Source organism: Rhinatrema bivittatum, chromosome 9 (assembly GCF_901001135.1).
Source record: "Rhinatrema bivittatum chromosome 9, aRhiBiv1.1, whole genome shotgun sequence".
Lineage (NCBI taxonomy): Eukaryota > Metazoa > Chordata > Amphibia > Gymnophiona > Rhinatrematidae > Rhinatrema > Rhinatrema bivittatum.
The window spans coordinates 54,288,769-54,306,376 of NC_042623.1; the positions used below are offsets into that span (position 1 = coordinate 54,288,769).

The 17,608-nt window shown below is 41.1% G+C and overlaps 1 protein-coding gene across 1 annotated transcript in view; it reads right to left on the reverse strand.

Annotated features, from left to right (window-relative positions):
* COG5 (component of oligomeric golgi complex 5) overlaps positions 1–15,590 on the reverse strand; it is a 585,636-nt gene extending 570,046 nt beyond the window's left edge. Inside the window, 4 exon segments of the mRNA XM_029617284.1 lie at positions 13,124–13,181; positions 14,769–14,785; positions 14,788–14,907; positions 15,581–15,590. Coding sequence (XP_029473144.1) covers positions 13,124–13,181; positions 14,769–14,785; positions 14,788–14,907; positions 15,581–15,590 — 205 coding nt within the window.
* Between the last annotated feature and the right edge of the window lie 2,018 nt (positions 15,591–17,608).

Genomic DNA, 17,608 nt, shown 5'->3' on the forward strand with positions numbered 1-17,608 from the left:
AGAGTTCCTTGGTCCTGGATTAATAAGGCATGAACTGAGCCTAGATGGATCAGAGGACTTTTGGATATATATACACCAAATATATCCGGCCCACACCAGAGCAATGAGGATCAGGCAGGCTCAGTCCCGTATCACTTTGTTCACTGTTCTGGTATCAGCGGTATTGGTGGAAAAGTGTACATGACGTCTGTGATCCAATTGAGCAGGAAAAGACCTTGAGCTACTCTGAATCTGCTGGGTAGAACGGAGCTAAATTTTCCAGATTCCTGTGCTATTCCAAAGCGAAGAGACTGATCATTGGCAGACCCCACCAGCTGAACATGTCTACTGTTGATTGTTGAAGAGACCACTCATGCAGACAGAACAGCCTACTGAGACGGTCTGCTAATATTTAAGTGTTAAGTGTTTTAAGTATTTATCCTTTTGTCACACCCTGTTTATTGTAAACCGGCATGATGCGACTCCCATCGCGAATGCCGGTATATAAGAAATGCAAATAAATAAATAAATAAATAAATAAATAAAATATGGTTGAGATCCCTGGGCTTGTAAAACAGTTCGATTCCTACTTGACAAAAGTATGGTGACTTGGTTGTCAGTCTGAATTAGAATGTTCTTTCCTGGAGTCACGTGATGACCAGCTGGAGAGCAGATGTCTGCTGCTGAGCTCCTGAGCAGACCCCAGAAACTATGCCATTAGACCCTGCAATGCTGACATTGTGTACCTGCAGAAGATGCATTTGGAAAGAAAAAAAGCACCAAAAACTGAGCACCAAAATATTATTGTGGTGTTGCTACTCTGATTAGATGGAATTTTCCTTTTATTGTGTAAAATATGTACTGAGGATCCCTGTGGTTGTTATATCATTGTTATAGGCTCCTTAGCAAATAAAATGTATATTTTATGCAATATATATACCCCTAACATTTACTCTCACCAGTTTTTTTCCCCCACTGTTCTCTCCAGGCTCTCATCATACACTTTTTTCATATCTGCCAGGGATTTTAATATCATTTCTGATACTAACTGTAAGCTGGCAAAACCACTCCATAAAAATTGGGAACATATGGGTATGAATTTTCTCTCCTCAGAATTACGACTGATGAATATGGCAAATTTTGCGTCCTGAGGAGAGGGATTTTATTTATTTATTTGGCCCCTCAGAGTATATTCACAGTTGGATTATTTTCTAATCTTTGATACTCTTTATTCCACTATTGTACGTGCCTCTAGTCTCGATAATGTTTTATCACATCACTCTGTCTCTTTCACTTTGATAACAGGGCAGAGTGGACCACCATGTCCTTGGAAAATGAATCCTACTTTGTTCTATGATGTTGACTTTTTTGTTTTTATGTTGATTTTATGAAAGCCTGGTCTAATTACTATACAGATAATATCGACACGGAAGTGATTGCTACAACTTGTAGGAGGTAGCTAAGGCTGTTTTAAGGGGACAGATCATTACCTATGTAGCTGATAAGACTGAACAGCGAGATGGGAGTATCTTGCAATTGGCACAGGATATTAATTAACAAGTTGAAGCAGCAGCATGCATTTTTTTATGTCGGATACAGATAAGAAAAAAATTACAAGAGGCAAAGAAGCAGCTTAACGGCCTATTAATTTAAAAGGGGTGGTACAATTTGTTTTTATTTTTAAAAAACAAAAAACAAATTGTAAAGATTTGGCAGTAAGGAGGGGGGTCTGCTGGTATGTTTATTCCGTAGTGACCGGAGTACGCATTACATCTTTAATATTAAGACCCCCAAGTAGTTGTGGAACAGACAGGCTCTCAGAAATATCACAAGCTTTTGTGAACTTTTATAGGTAGTTGTATTCTGAACAATCAAACTCTTGGCTTTCTATGCTTTCTTTTTTTCAAAAACTATAGCTCCCCTCAGTTATCTTCTGAGCAGGTTTCTCTCCTTAATAGATCTATTTCTGAAGTGGAAGTGATTGTGAAAATCAAGGCATTGTAGCTATCTAAGGCCCTTGGGCCTGATAGCTTGGGAACTGAATTTTATAAACTTTTGGGATACTTGGTGGTTCTATCCTTGAAGAATATGTTTGAGGATGCAGTGGTTGCTCAACGTTTCTCATTTATGAATAGGGCACCAATTACTATCGGGCCAATTCAGTAAAGTCCGCGGGAGAGCACAGGCCATTCGCCTGTGCGTGTGATTCAGTATTTAAATAAGGCCCGGCGGTAGAAACGGGCAAAAGGAGGCGCTAGGGACACTAGCGAGTCCCTACCACCTCCTTATGGCCCGGAGCGGCGGCTGTCAGTGGGTTTGACAGCCGACGCTCAATTTTGCCGGCGTCGGTTCTCAAGCCCGCTGACAGCCATGGGCTCGGAAACCGGACGCCAGCAAAATTGAGCGTCCGGTTTTCAACCCGACAGCCGCGGGCCAACTTCAAAATTTATTTTTTTTTTTAAACATGGAAAATCAAATAAAAATCAAATAAAAAGCAGGAATTTAAGATTCATAAATTTCCCGCAAGTACCCCTGAACTCTCCTAGAGAGATGTTCAAGATATATCTCCGGGAAGTGCTGCAAGTTGAGGAATCAGCTATGCCACCTCTTTCAAGAATCTTTTATCTACCAAAAACTAGAGGTCCAACAGAACAAAGAGAAGCTGTGAATCTAGAAACCTCGGGAAGGGAATTGCCATTAAATATCTTGGCGATATTGGAGATGACAGATACTGAACAAGGTTCACCTGCAACTTTAATTGTTACTCTGGCTTTAGAGCCAAATAAGGACTGGTTGCTTAGGTTGTATTTAAGACACAGAAATGTTGTATTTTTAAGCTGTAGAATAAGAGTATGCCCAGACGTCTTGAGAGATACTCAAAGAAGGATGGCTTTCCTTCTTCTGAGACCGCAAGTATTGTCAGTGGGGGAGCTTTTTTCCTCAAATTCCCATACAAGTGCATAATAAAATATGCTAATAATTCATATATATTTTTTGAGCCCCCCCAACTGACTCAATTCCTTATAGGGAAAACTCCCATAACGCCCATAGGGAACAGTATGACTGCTTTATTCCCCTGGTAAAGTATTATAGCTCTCTGTAGGCTACTGTGTAATTGTCTTATTAGTTAAATAACTTTTCTTGAGGTTGTGTTTTCCACCCCCATATTCTGAGGACTTTAATTTAGAGAATATGTTGTTTATTATAGAAACTATTCACTTTCTTGACTGTACTGGCACAAGCTTAAGTCCAGGCACAAGCTTAAGTCGTCCCCACTGCAACAAGTGAACCCCTGACCCATGCGAGATAATTATAGACTTTCGACCTATTTGAGATATCTTGTAAATCCTACATCTTTTAAATCCTACAACTGGGCGCACCGCAGAACTCATCAATCGGCACGCTAGGAGCCTTTAAGGGCGGCCACCTCTCCAGGAGACCCCCCTTTTGGCAACAGATGACCGCGACGACGAGGACGGACTAGCTAAGGCAGGCAGGATGAGGACAGGCAGGCCTGCACAGCCGGCACTCAACCCATCGGGGTAAGGCCTTTCACTGACTGACCTGACTTCGCCGTCCCTAATCCGCCGTCGCATGCCGCCTCCGAGGCCCTCAGCCTGCACCACCAGACCTGCAGTATCCGACCCAATCCGCCCATGTTCTCGCCCGGCCGCGCCCCCCGACCAATCGGAGGCTGGGCGCACCGCAGACCTCATCAATCGGCACCCTAGGGGCCTTTAAGGGTGGCCACCTGGGCAGGCCCCTTTGTGCGCCCCTTCGTGCATCCCTGCTTACGGACCATTAACTATCACTAGTAGTAGTTTATTTTCCTCACCTCAAATCTCCTAAGCATACGGATCCTAGGCTGATGGCTCAACTCTCCTCATTCCAGTCTACCATTAGTCCCTTCAACACCACTCCACTCTAACCCACCACGGGTCCACCCAAGACATCCATGATGCAAGGCTACTTTATACCCATCCTGCACTACAACCCCTTCACCAGGGAGAAATCAACTAAGCAGCAACGAATCCGCCCGCATAGAACTCTTATTCCAATCATGATCTCCCCCTTTACCCAACTCCTTGGTCTGACCCTATTCACTCTGACTCTATTCAATGCTCAATCAATCACTAAGAAAACGCATATCCTTCACGACTATCTACTCGACTCCAAGCCAGACATCTGTGCTATTACAGAAACTTGGCTCAAACCGACTGATACAGCCTTGATTAACCAACTCCCAACTCACCTATACGACGTCTTCTCACTTCCTAGACTAAAGAAAAGAGGTGGAGGCCTACTGGAAGCAGCCAAAAAAGACCTGAATCTAACCCTTCAACCCACCAAGACGATGGCGAAGCTAGAAGTAGCTTTGTTTAAATCCTACTCGCTCCAGATTCTCCTCATATATGCTCCACCAGGATTCCTTGACTCAGACGCCTCACTTTTGAAAGAAATCATAGCCAAATACTTAAACCTGGATTCCCCTGCCATAATCTTAGGGGATTTCAACTTGCACATTGACACAACCCCTCTCTCTTCAAACTGCGAAGCTTTCCTAACCTCCCTCACGGCCATGGGCTTCAAGCAAATTGTTAACAAGCCTACACAAAGCTGGACATACGCTCAACCTCATTTTCATCATTTCCAGTGTCTCACAGCACACATCCCCTACATGCCTCCCAGTTCCTTGGTCTGACCATTCTTTAATCATTTCCACCCTCAAGGTGAAAGAAAGATCCTTATCTCCTCCCCCCCATACCACGTTGTACTACAGGAAAGCCTGCACCTCAGAGGACCTCAGCAACTCCTTGGCCAAAGAACTTCCCAACATTGATTTATCAAATCCTAACTCGGCCTTGCTCTCCTGGCACAACATCACGGAGGCAGTAGCTAACAGATTATGCCCACTCCTGATAAAGAGCATTAACCCAGCTCAAAAAAACAAACAACTGTGGTTCACTAAGGAGCTCCGATCATTAAAACAAGACCTCAGACAGAAAGAAAATAAATGGCGGAGGACTCCTAACCCTTGTACTCTAGCCACATATAAAACTGCGCTCCACTACTACAGAAATGCCACATTAAGAACAAAAAGGGATTTTTATACCCTCAGAATCCATGATCTGGTATTCGATGCGAAGGCACTCTTCTCTTACGTATCGGAACTTACTAAAACCACCACCCCACCCATTCCGGATAACCAAGCTCAATCGAAAGCCAATGAACTCGGACTCTTTTTCCAGAATAAAATTTCCAATCTTCTAACTCGGCTGCCACCCAACCCTAACACGCCTACCAGCTACTCAACCTCCCTATCAAACTCTGAAATTTCGCTGGAATCTTTCGAACCCACCTCTGCTTTGGAGATCGAAGTCATCCTAAAGAGAATGAAACCTTCCTCTCACCCATTCGACAAAATCCCGGCCAAGCTTAACATAAGAACATAAGAAAATGCCATACTGGGTCAGACCAAGGGTCCATCAAGCCCAGCATCCTGTTTCCAACAGTGGCCAATCCAGGCCATAAGAACCTGGCAAGTACCCAAAAACTAAGTCTATTCCATGTAACCATTGCTAAGGGCAGTGGCTATTCTCTAAGTGAACTTAATAGCAGGTAATGGACTTCTCCTCCAAGAACTTATCCAATCCTTTTTTAAACACAGCTATACTAACTGCACAAACCACATCCTCTGGCAACAAATTCCAGAGTTTAAGCTTCTACTAGTGCCGGACTCTATCTCCAAACACCTCGCAGATATTAACAACTGTTCATTTTTGCAAGGAATTTACCCGGACGCCCTAAAACTGGCCACTCTCAAACCCGTACTCAAGAAACCAAAACTGGACCAAAGTGACCCTAGCAATTTCCGCCCTATTTCCAATCTGCCATTTCTAGCCAAGATCATGGAAAAAGTGGTCAATAATCAATTATCGGAATATCTTGAAGAACATAAAATTCTTCACGAGACACAATATAGTTTCCGTAAATCACATAGCACTGAAACTCTCCTCATCTCCCTCACCGACTACCTCAGTATGGGCCTAGACAAAGGGTACTCTTTCCTATTAGTGCTTCTCGACATCTCCGCAGCGTTCGACATGGTAAACCATTCCATTTTATTGAATCGTCTTTCAGACACAGGGGTATCAGGATCAGCTCTTCGATGGTTTGACTCATTTCTCAGTGACAGAGGCTACAAAGTCAAACTCAATAATAAGGAATCCCCACGCATAAATTCTACACTCGGGGTTCCCCAGAGATCCTCTTTATCCCCCACCCTGTTCAATATCTACCTCCTTCCCCTCTGCCAATTACTCACAACATTAAAATTGAAGTACTACATCTACGAAGACGATGTACAAATATTGTTTCCTATAACCGAATCTATTGCAAAATCACTCAAGCAATGGGACAATTGTCTCCAAACGATTAACCTGGTGCTTAACGCAGCCAAGACGGAACTCCTTCTTATTTCACCAGATAACGGTGACCACTACCAGCAGACACACCCTAACAGACTTATTACACAAGCAAGAGATCTGGGAGTTATAATTGACAGCCACCTGAGTTTAAAGAAGTTCATAAACCACACTACCAAGGACTGCTTCTATAAACTACAGGTGCTGAAAAGACTAAAGCCTCTATTATACCACTACGACTTCAGAACGGTTCTCCAGGCCATCCTGTTCTCGAAGGTAGATTATTGCAACGCTATTCTGCTAGGTCTCCCAGCATCTACAACGAAACCCCTTCAGATGCTCCAGAACGCAGCTGCGAGAATCCTGACTAACACCAAGCGGAGAGATCACATTATGCTCATCCTCAAAGATCTGCACTGGCTCCCCGTTTCAAAATCCTTCACAAATCCCTCACTATTATCCACAAATCCATTCACCACCAGGTCCCCTTGGACCTGCAATTCCCGCTCAAACGCCACACATCCGCCAGACCCATAAGGGAAGCTTATAAAGGATCTCTACATGCCCCCCCTTACAAAGTGGCTCACCTATCTTCGACCAGAGAACGGGCCTTCTCAACTGCGGGACCGTCCATCTGGAATGCCATACCACCGGACCTCAGACAGGAATCCTGCCTAATGACTTTAAAAAAAAACCTCAAGACATGGTTATTCAGACAAGCCTTCCCTTAATCAAGGCCAGCATCTTCCATGTTACAGAAGAAGGTTTCCAATACCTACCATTGCATTAGTTTAATTAGTTACTGTGTTTTTCTATCTTTCTTTCCCCTTCTGCTTATAACCTTCCCAGTTATATCTCCCTGTTTTATTGTAACTTTCCGCTCCTTCTGGTTATAGTTAACGTTACTGCGCTTTTGTTCCCTGTAAACCGATTTGATTTGATCTGTATCATGAAAGTCGGTATAGAAAAGCTTTAAATAATAATTAAATAATAACTATAATGATCTTGGTATTTATGTTTCTCCTCATCCCCTATTAACTATTATTGAAGCTTCATTGATTAGATACTGTTCTAAAATTGTTCTCTGTAAAGCTCCTTTAGATTCTATATATCCATATTGTTTAAAAAAAAATTGTTCTAAAACCATACCCTGTAAAGCTACTTTAGCTTTAATGTTTTACTATATTGTTTAAATACTGTTCTAAAACCGTTCCCTGTAAAGCTCAGTTAGCTGCATATCTAGTTCACTGGAAACCGATGTGATGTTTCCGAACGAATGTCGGTATATAAAAATGTTAAATAAATAATAAATAAATCTTTATTTTCCTACAAGAGTTATCTTGTAAATTTTGTAAAAATGCATAGAGAAAAAAAAAAAAGAAAAAAGGAAAGGATTCTGAAATGCCAGAATCCTTTCGCCTTATTTCTCTGTTGAATTCTGATCTAAAGCTTTTTGCCTCTATATTAGCTGCCAGACTTGGTTCTGAGATTTTTCTCACTGCTCTGGATCAAGTAGGTTTTCTGCAGAAGGGATGTCCCACAAAGCAGACCAGAAGACGGTCTGTCGAAGCCAGAAGGCAAACAGAAGTAAGACAGACCAGTCGCCTTAGCTTGAAGATATTTATTGGCACATATATTTAAACAGAGCCCAACTCTGGCTAAGTTTCACACAGCGGCTGCATCAGGGGCTATAAATAACCAAACATAAAAATATAGGAACACAATTAAAATCTTTATACCAAATTAAAAACAAAATTTAAACATAATAACAAATTGAAAACAGACATTGACCACAGGATGTCATATAAATAATAATGCAAAAATTAAATAGATATTTGAATAAAATACTCATACATTTAAATACATGAATATCCATATAAAAACATAATATCCATAATAAAACAGGGAAAGAAAAGGAATTATGTATATATGTATTGCAACAAACAGAGAAAAACGAAAATACAGAGAGGAGGCAAAATGTTGTACCTTGGTTTTTTGTTTTTTTTTTAATGTACTTTTTTTTTTTTTTTTTTTTTTTTAAATCGGTATGAATCAATTTTGCTAGATGCAATTTCTGATCTCTGAATTTCTCACAAAGTACTTAGCTCAAACAATGCACTCCAATCGTGGCCAGGTTTTGGAATTAACCCTTCATCAGGGGATCCATCGCTGATAAGAAAAATCTTATTCAATTCATACAGCAGGCAGCATGAAAACAGCTGTCATCCGATTCAAATGGCAAAGAGCATCAAAATGGCTGAAGCAACGTTCTACTCAAACTTCCATTTAAATAAACCACCATAGGACTCAACCAAACAATGAAGGAGCTAAACATCACAATAATGATGACCAATCCAAATGTTCTTTAGGCCCATAGGATACATCGTTTGCAAAGTGAAAATCCAATATTGTTCCTGATAATTCAGTTGCATTTGATAATCACCCCCACATATAGTGGAAGTGATTTTTTCAATAACGTTCCACTGCAATTGTTCCAATGTATGTTGCATTTCAATACAATGAGCCACTACTGATGCTGTCATGGTGAACGTATTAAAACTAGAACAATGTTCCATCAACCTCACCTTTACAGGGCGATTAGTATGCCCCTCATATACCTTTGGGCAAGGACAGACTATAATATAAACAACATTAGATGATTCACCATCTGTAACAGATTTACATTTTATATGATAGCCTGTAACTGGATCTGTCCATACCTCTCCTTCTATAGCAAACGCTGCATCGATTACATATTGCATGACTTCCCGATGTTTTTACCACATCTCCAGTAAAATAAGAGTGTACTATACGATCTCTTATATTAGACCACCGTGATACTGCTATTAAAGGAGATTCCCTAAAAATCTCATGTAGCACCAAAACATGCCAATATTTTTTAATCAATGTGGCTATTGCAGAGGAATTGGTGCTTTGTTGTAATACACAAACCAAATGATCATCTCTTCTTTTAGGTTTGTATTTCAACAACTGGTTTCTATCGGAGAATCTTGCCCATTTGTATGCCCATCTGATGTCACTATAGGGCAATCCCTTGCTCTTAAATTTATCAGCTAATAATTTAGCCTGTATTTCAAATTCTTCCAAACTGGAACACAAACAGCAAATATGGAAAAATTGACTGACATGCATGACGACTATGGTACCGCAAGAACATTTTTTTTTTATCAGTAGATTTTCGATGAACCATTGTGATGGTTTACCCCTGAATTTGGACTAACATCCAAATAAGCTAATGAATTTCTATTACATTGATATGTGAACTGAAGATGTTTATCAAGGGAATTAATCCATCCAATAAAAGCTAACAACTCCATTTCTGATGTGGACATCTTGAGAAGGCAAATTCTCTTTTTTTCTTTTACTTTTTTTTTTTTTAAATGGCACTGAAGAGTGCTTTTGTGGCTGCTGCAGAAGCAATGAGGCAACTGAAAAATGTAAAAAAAATCTCAAAGTATTGAAAGAAAAGTTGAAAAACACTTGACAGAGTACTACTGTGCTCGGATAAAAAATAATTGAGGCACAAAACTTCTAGGGGAGGAGCCAAGATGGAAGCTTAACACAGACATTGCTCCTCTGGTTCAGTATTGCTCTGAAGCTTTTTTTCCTGGTAACAAATTACCTCTCTGATGCCATCTAAGAGGAAGGGGAAAGTGAAATCTTTCCCCTCTGAGCCCCTTCCTCCGTCCAGGCAGCAAACCATCCAGCAATGCCTGGCAACATCTACTTTAATCAGGGACCACGGATCCGGCTCCTGTGGGGAGTGGAAGAGAACTCAGCCCAGCCTCGGAGGTGTCGCTGAGCCCCTTAGACATCCGCCCACCACCTTTCGCGCAGGAGGGGCCACAGCAGCTTGTTGCGCTGAGCACTGAAGGGGTTTCTCAAGTAGCAGACGCTGAGAGAACAGCTTCTATGTATCCCCCCCATTGTGGAAGCCTCTGTGATTAGAGCTGCAGGTTTGGATATCCCTTTGTTAGGTGAGAATCTTCCAGGGGTAAGAGGTGGTGAAGAGAGAGAGGTTGGGACTCTGGTCTTGGAGGGAGTCACCTTTTTGGTCCAGAAACCCCCGGGGGTAACCCTGGAATAGTTGTGGGATCTTCTTTCAACGATGGGCAAAGCATTCTCAGACTCCTCCTCTAAGATTAATGCTCTGTCACAACAAGTTGATATATTTTGAAATAACTTGCTTCAACAACAGGATAGCCATCAAAAATTTAAACAAATAGAAGAATTACATACTATTAGAGGAGTACAAAATTATTTAATTCAAGACAGCAGTTCACTGAACAGAAGAGTAGAATTGGTTGAGAACAGACTGAGGCATTTAAATCTCTGATTTTTGAACTTTCCAAGGGTAGTGGGAGAATTACCACGCTTTACCCTGAAGAGGTTTCTTCTTGAAATTTTGGAGTTTTCTTCTGATACTATCTCCCCCTTTGATAAAGTGTACTTTTTACCAGCTGGTTCAGGTTCTCGAATACAATCACCCGCCGTCAATATGGTTAATCTTACGGAATATCTTGAGTCATCTAATTACGAAGTGGTAGAACGAGCCACTTTGTTGGTGTCGCTCTTTGCTGATAGCGATTTAAGCTCAGTTATGAAGAAATACTTTAAGAAGTCCAACGTACCATTCATGGGACAGTCAGTAAGAATATTTCCAGACTTGGCTAAGACTACACAAGAAAGAAGGAAGGGATTCCTGGCCTTGTGCCAGCATACCCTGGCCCTAGGGGCATCCTTCTTTTTGATTTATCCATGTAAATGCTTAGTCAAGTATAGTAGAGATGGCTTTCTTTTTTCCTCTCCGGAGCAAATTAAGTTGTTTATTGACTCCAGGAAAATGTTACAATTTGTTAGGAGGACGTCTAAATATATATTGGTAGCTGCTTTAAGCTAAGTCTTACCTTTATGTTTTTCTAGGCTAACCACCCCCCCCAGTAGGTTGTAGTCTAATGGATACTGTGTTTCATATTATGGGAAAAAATTGTTTCTTCTTTCTTTATTCTATTTCTGTAATAAGATGTATCATGTTGCTAAAGCAAAGTGGATTCTTTGTGAAATTTTATTTTTCAAATTTCAATATATAATAGATTATAAAAAAAAAAATGATTGAGGCAGCTCACAAGGCAATGTCCGCACAGAAATTCCCGCATATGCTAAATAAAGCTTATAGCTCTGCTAACGAGGACAGCCAAGTCCATTCAGTGTCGCCAGATGACGACACCCACATTTATGGCTAATTCAGCCTGCTCATCAACGAAAAAATACTATGAACATCTACATTAGTGTTCCTACACATCACCACAGATTCTCAAAATTACCTAGTCAGGTTAGGTTCATTTCACTAGGGCTCAGGAAGTTTCATGGGCAGAAGTTAGATTGTCGTTTCCCATCAATATTTGCCGAGCTGCGATGTGGTCCTCCTTACACACCTTTTCCAAGTATTATCATCTGGATATTCAGGCCCGGGAGAACGCGGCCTTTGCATGTGCGGTTTTGACCAAGTCGTGTGTAGCCTCCCACCCTATTTGGGAGAAGCTTGGGTACATCCCACTTGTTCTGGATTCATCTCACTGGACGCTAAAAAATGAGAAATCACTACTTACCTGATAATTTCCTTTTCTTTAGGACAGTCAGTCGAATGCAGCTTCCCTCCCTCAGCTGCTGGATGATTGCGTTTTGATCCTCCTGTGTGCTTATATTTTACATGGATTACTGGTAAGTGTTACTCCAGTCCCTAGACAAGTGTTTTTACATTCTTATCTGAGCTCAGTGTTGCCTGAGTATTGAAATGGTTATCTGTTTTTAATCAAGTTTTTTTGCTAGTCTGTCCACAGTTGCTTTTGAAGAGAACACTGGCAGGGCGATGTCACTACAGGGGTATATATACTATAATGTCAGTTTGCTCTGTCTCCATCTGCTGGTAGAGGTGCATAACCTACTTGATCTGGTTTCATCTGACTGGACACTGAGAAAGTGCCAAATTCACAAAAAAAGACTTTTCATGGTTAATTCATCAGTAAATGAATACTGTGATTTAGTACAGACATTTGCTATAACCACAACTATCACTGCAGTACTGCACCATCATAATACCTGACCATCCAATGGCCACCATACAAAGTAAATGACAGATAAAGACCAAAATGGTCCATCTAGCATGCCCAGCAGTAGTAATAACTGCTGCTCTATGCAGGTTACCCTCGAGCCTTCTGTTAAGAATCCCTGGAATACAGTTAAAGCCCTCATCAATAGATCTCAGTAGATGAGCAAAGTCAGGCCTGGCTAATATCAGGATGGGGGACCACCAAGGAAGAGGAGGGCGTGGTTGGCTGCAGAAGGCAATGCCAAAGCTCTGACTGCCTAACCCTCAACAGCCTAAAATGAGTAGAAAGAGAATAGGAAAACACAAAACAAAACAAAAAAAAAAAAAAAGAGCTGAAGTCTGGGCAGTTGTTGCTCTATACCACGGTGCCTAATTTTGTGTTACCACTCTCTTAAAATTCCTGAGGTCCAAAATGAAAATGGAGGTCAAGAATAACCAGGGAAGATAAGAAAAGAATAAGAAAAGTCCTAAAAGGAAAACTGTAACTCAGATCAGCACTTAGCTGCAGGACCCTAGCTCAACACATGCTATTTGTTTATACAGAATTATGACAATGTCTTTAAATATTAAAAGTATAACAAAACAATACCTTCCAAAGATTCAATCCCAGTTGCCTGTGCCAGCAAATCTTCATGTCTTGCAACTACCTGAACAATAATAAAGTGAATGGTCATATTCTATAATCTTTATTCTGAAAAATGTTATTCTACTTATGTGCTGAAGTACAGATAGCAATTCAAATGTGATACACCTGCCAGCAGTTTGAAGGAGACCAAGGGGCGGATTTTAAAAGCCCTTTGCGCGCCGGGCCTACTTATGCGTGTAAGTCCCAGGGCTTGCAAAAAGGGGCAGTCCAGGGGCGGGGCCAGAGGCCTCCGACACAGCGGCCATTGCCGCTGTGTCAGAGGATCGCGTGCCGGCACGTGCAACTTGCACCTGCCCAGAGGCAGGTGCAAAAGGGTAAGACAAGGGTCAGGGGGGTTAGAGTAGGGCTAGGGCTGGGGAAGGTTAGGGGAAGAGGTGGGAAGGTCAGGATAGGGGGGAGGGAACAAGGGAAGGCAGCGCGGCTCGGCGCATGCAATGTACACAATTGTGCACCCTCTTGCGCGCGCCGACCCCTGATTTTATAACTTGCACGCACAAGTTATAAAACTGGGTGTACGTGTGTGCGTGCACCGGGTAGGGCGCGCACCCTTTTAAAATCTACCCTGAGAGTTCATATGAACAAAATGATAAAAAAAAGAAGAGAATTAAGAAACTAAAAAAAAAAAAAAAAGAGTAGAAGTACAATTGTAAGAAAAATGGGGCTGCAGGATTGATAAAAAAATGTAGATTTACATCTATGGTCAATGAAGGACTCTCAGCTTTGAAAGAGATATTCAAACCATGTTAGCCTCCACGTATACATATTCATGATTTGGGCTTGAATTCAGCAAAAATGATTTTTCAAGAAGGTTAAAATCTAAGGTGCTCTCTTTCCCTTAAGCCTCAAATGTATATTCTATACCCAAATTCCAGTTCTGAATAATATGACAGAATATGAGATTAAGGTACCATGAGAGCTGTTATAGTATGGCATAAGACAATTAATCTTGAATAAAATTCACAAATACCATTGCACATACTATAGATGGCAAACAGGGAAAAATAGTAAGGCTTATTGTTAAAAAAAAAAAAAAATACTGACCCCCATGAAAGGGCAGAATTTCCTGACACTTACTCCAGTATACTGAATACTCTTGTAAAGAGGGCCTTATTTTTTCCCATTATATAAAATCATAAGCCTTTTGTTTTATGATACTTGCCTAAAAATACACAAGGAAAAAAAAAAAGAAGTGTGACATAGCTGATTGTTTTATTGCCTGCCTTGTGAACCATTACTTTCTTAAAAGGCAGAATGGTTCCAAACTTTTCTGGCCCAAATTGGTTTCTCCTGCTCCTCAGAGCTTCAATCTCAGTCAGAACCAGCCTCTTCTGGACTATAGTGCCGCTAGCCATAAGTAAGGCAGTTTCCATCATTTTTAATCTCCTCCCCTTCCCATCTAATCCAGGCATTGCAGTGACAGTCCTCATCCAGAAGCAAATCTCCACAGCACTCTTCACAAATTTTTGCAAGGTTCTAGACATTTTTTTTTTTTTTTTAACAAGTTTATTCTGCTTTTACCCACATAATCTAGTAAAAACCAATCAGAAATTCTGTTGCAAATCAAACATTTCATTAAAGCACTTTTTACCTGTAAGTGAAGTTCTTGTCCAGTTGGCTAATCCCTTGAGCAAGTTTTGCTAACTGTTCTGCTATCACTGCCTGATGAATGGACTGAGAAGTGTAAGCCTTTACATCAAAGTCGTCTCTCAAAAAATCAGCATAACATTCTAGGAAAAAAAAATCAAATACTCATTTTCATATCATGTGGCATAATATGAATAGTTCATGTTTGCAGAGTGTGAGATTTTCCAGTTAAATTCTTTCACATTTTTTATATATAGTGTTTTACTGATTTACATCACATATTAACAGCAAAAGCAATATCAGCATGAGCAAATAAAAAGTGGCTTAACAATTGAAAAAAAAAATCATTCAATAAAAAAAGATTGTCAAAAGGCTAGAAATCACATTTCAATTATTTTTACTTCACCCCAATCACCTCTTCTTTAGGGGCCTATTACAAATCACATTTTCATATTAAAATGAATTGCTGAGGTGGCTTTGAAAGACATTTTCCCCAATAAAAGTGCCTTATTTTCTGTACAAATTGTTCTGATGTTATTGCTACACTGTCGCAGACTCATTAGAGGCAGACCACCACCTGCTTTGCTGTTTTAGAGACGGTGCGCTAGGCTTATCCAGCCTTCCCTTATTTGGGCCTGTATTTGGCAGAAAGTATTCAAGAACCGTTTCAGCTGCAGCATACTGAACACAAGGTTGCAGTGTTGTTCTCTGTTCTTCTCCCCCCTTTTCCTGGACAATCACATCCACCCAAAAGGTTTTCACCTATTGCTATTTAAATGTCTCAAGGCAACTCCTCAAGCATTTCAGCCTGCTTGCTGCCTACCATTTCTGATCCAGGATTAAGGCAAGAGAACATGAGGTTTGCTATACGCTCCACTTTAGATAGATTTAAAAAAAAAAAAAAAAAAAGATGATTGGAGGGGTAGCCTAGTGATTAGAGCAAAAGGCTGCGATCCAGGGCAGCCAGGGTTCAAATCCCCCCCCTGTCACTCCTTGTGACCTTGGGCAAGTCACTTCACCCTCCACTGCCTCAGGTACAAACTTAGGACCTGATTTACTAAGGTTTTTCTCCCATTTGTGTGTATGGGAAAAATGCTTAGTAAATGAGATCCTCAGATTGCAAGCTTTGGGAATAAAGAAAAACCCACAGTACCCCAATAGCAGAATATTAATAAAATGAATGTATGTATCTGAAAGATGTGTAGAAGGACATTAGCTAGAGTTGAAGCATTGAGGATTGGCACTACCGCTCACATAGTTCAAACTTGCACTAATTCAAGTCTTTTTTGTGTTTTTTGGCATGTAATGAAAATGGATTAGGTAATAGTTTATATGAGGTTTGAAACCATTTACTGAGTTTTTCCTCACTCACTTTACAAAGATTAATGTTGGATTTGTGATTCTTATTTTTCTAGTTACTAAGGGCCTTATTTTCCAAGGCTATCACAGGCTTGCGCTAACAGCGCAAGTCTGCAATAGCTAGCGAAGGTAGCGCAGACCTGCGCTACCTACATCGGGGCGGAGTCAGCCCCGGAAGGAAGAGGAGTCGGGGCGTCGCCAGGGCCAACTCTGTGAGGACGCCGCGGACAGTGAAAAGGGCCTTTTCGCTGCCTATTTCGCGCCCAATAACTACACCTTCTATGGTGTAGTTATTGGGCGCGATGCCGGCAGCGATCACATCGCAGAGGTGCGATCGCTGCCGGCTAGTGCAGGACCGCCCCCCCCCCCCCCCCGTTTCAGCCCCCCACCCCTCATTACCGCAGTTTTCTAAAGTACCGCAGGCATGCGGTACTTTAGAAAATGAGGCCCTAAGTTTGAAAATGTGACATTGCTACCTGTAACTTTCTATTCACTAAGGTGTCACTGTGTTTTGTTTCTTTTAATCACTGTAGGTTTTGAAAATTCTCAGGAGTGTGCATTTCAGAAGCATATGACCACCTATTTGTTTGAAATTCTCAGGTGGAAGGCCAGCTGGTCCTGCAGATTTCCCTGGAGAAATGACTTAACTGATCTCTTGCAAAGATGGAGGCATGTCCAGCTCTTCCTGTACTGCTTGTTGGGGGTGTCATTCAGAGCCTCTTCAGACGTACTGGAGGAGAGATTTAGAAGAGAGCTGAAGCGTTCTGCCCACAGCTCGGGATTTCAGTCTTCTCTCTCTGAATGTTAGTACCATCTGCTGAATAGTGTGCATTGCAGTTTGATGTGGAGACCCTTATAGAAAAGTTTAATGTTATATTTGTCTGCTGCTTCCTGCAGTTATTTGACTTTCTTATTCTACCATTTCTTTTTCGTTTGCCATAGTTGGGTTTGAGCTTTGTGCTCCACTGGGAGGAAGCTAGGCTTCTCAGATATTTTATTGTCCTTGGCTTTAAAATGCATCCTTAACTGGAAAGATTCTACCTACCTAAAGATACAAACCTGATTGTGATGTACAAACATGAAGTTGTTGCAATCAAAATATATAAAAGACTTTGTGAAGTGAAATGAGTGCAATAGTCCCAGTTTAGCTCCTTATGGGCATTCTGTCCCAGTTATACATTAACAATATGTATTTAAACTCTAATATGTTGAGCGACCAGGTATAGAAGCCGAATAAACTATTGGAAAGGACACTTTTTATAAGAAGATGAGACATTCTAACATTGAGTATCTGCATGCTTCATAAGATCATCACAGACATTTAAGATAAGTTCTCCGAGTTCCTTAACCCCCTGATGAAGCCTTGGGGCAGGGAATTCAAGGAAGGAATTTTTTTTAGGTTTTGCTCAATACATTTATATCAGTGAAATGTCATTTCTATTATATGCATGTTGTGTGATTCCATTGAAGGATGCTCATTAATGA